Here is a 485-nt window from a genome sequence, read left to right as displayed (position 1 = left end):
TAATGCTACTATTTATAATTATGATACATTTGTTACAGATTGAAAGAATGTCACAGGTAGGCGGAGAGACCGTAGCAAAAAATGTAAGAAATATAATGATCCAAACTATTGGATACGAAGCTGCACAAGCATATACCTGGGCAGGACAAAAAAAGAATACTTTGTCCATGAAAAATTCAAAATTATCGGATACAATCATTGGTACTATAATTTCATTTACTTATAGCAATTAAGAAATTAGTAATGTTCATTTAACGTTTTTTTTTTATTTCTTCTTGGTGGTTCCATCAACAAAGGACAGATAATAAACTAAACGTGTGTATCCTGTAGAAAAATAATTGTTATGTATAGACTCAGTTACTATTTTATTTTTAGCGATTGTTTTGAAACGCGATAAAAGCACAATCGCCGAAATTGAGTCCTGTATGCAGGAATGGTTGAGACGATCCGGCGATAGAATGAGGGCATTAATGAAAAAATGATCA

The 485-nt window shown here is 32.0% G+C and overlaps 1 protein-coding gene across 1 annotated transcript; it reads left to right on the top strand.

Moving 5' to 3' along the window:
* Positions 1-20: 20 nt before the first annotated feature.
* On the top strand, positions 21-483 carry LOC108720151 (uncharacterized). The gene is made up of 2 exons (XM_018453926.1): positions 21-201; positions 376-483. The coding sequence occupies exons 1-2, from the start codon at positions 21-23 to the stop codon at positions 480-482; spliced, it is 288 nt and encodes a 95-aa protein (XP_018309428.1). The 3' UTR covers position 483.
* Positions 484-485: the final 2 nt, after the last annotated feature.

Source organism: Mycetomoellerius zeteki, unplaced genomic scaffold (assembly GCF_001594055.1).
Source record: "Mycetomoellerius zeteki isolate Tzet28-1 unplaced genomic scaffold, Tzet1.0 C4269584, whole genome shotgun sequence".
Classification (NCBI taxonomy): Eukaryota; Metazoa; Arthropoda; class Insecta; order Hymenoptera; family Formicidae; genus Mycetomoellerius; species Mycetomoellerius zeteki.
This window is presented reverse-complemented; position numbering and strand designations above follow the sequence as displayed.

Bases quoted from the DNA above. Each gene is read 5' to 3' on its own strand.
- LOC108720151 (XM_018453926.1), top strand. From the start codon at position 21: ATGATACATTTGTTACAGATTGAAAGAATGTCACAGGTAGGCGGAGAG. The intron at 202-375 runs GTACTATAATTT...TTTTATTTTTAG, and splicing joins ATTATCGGATACAATCATTG to CGATTGTTTTGAAACGCGAT.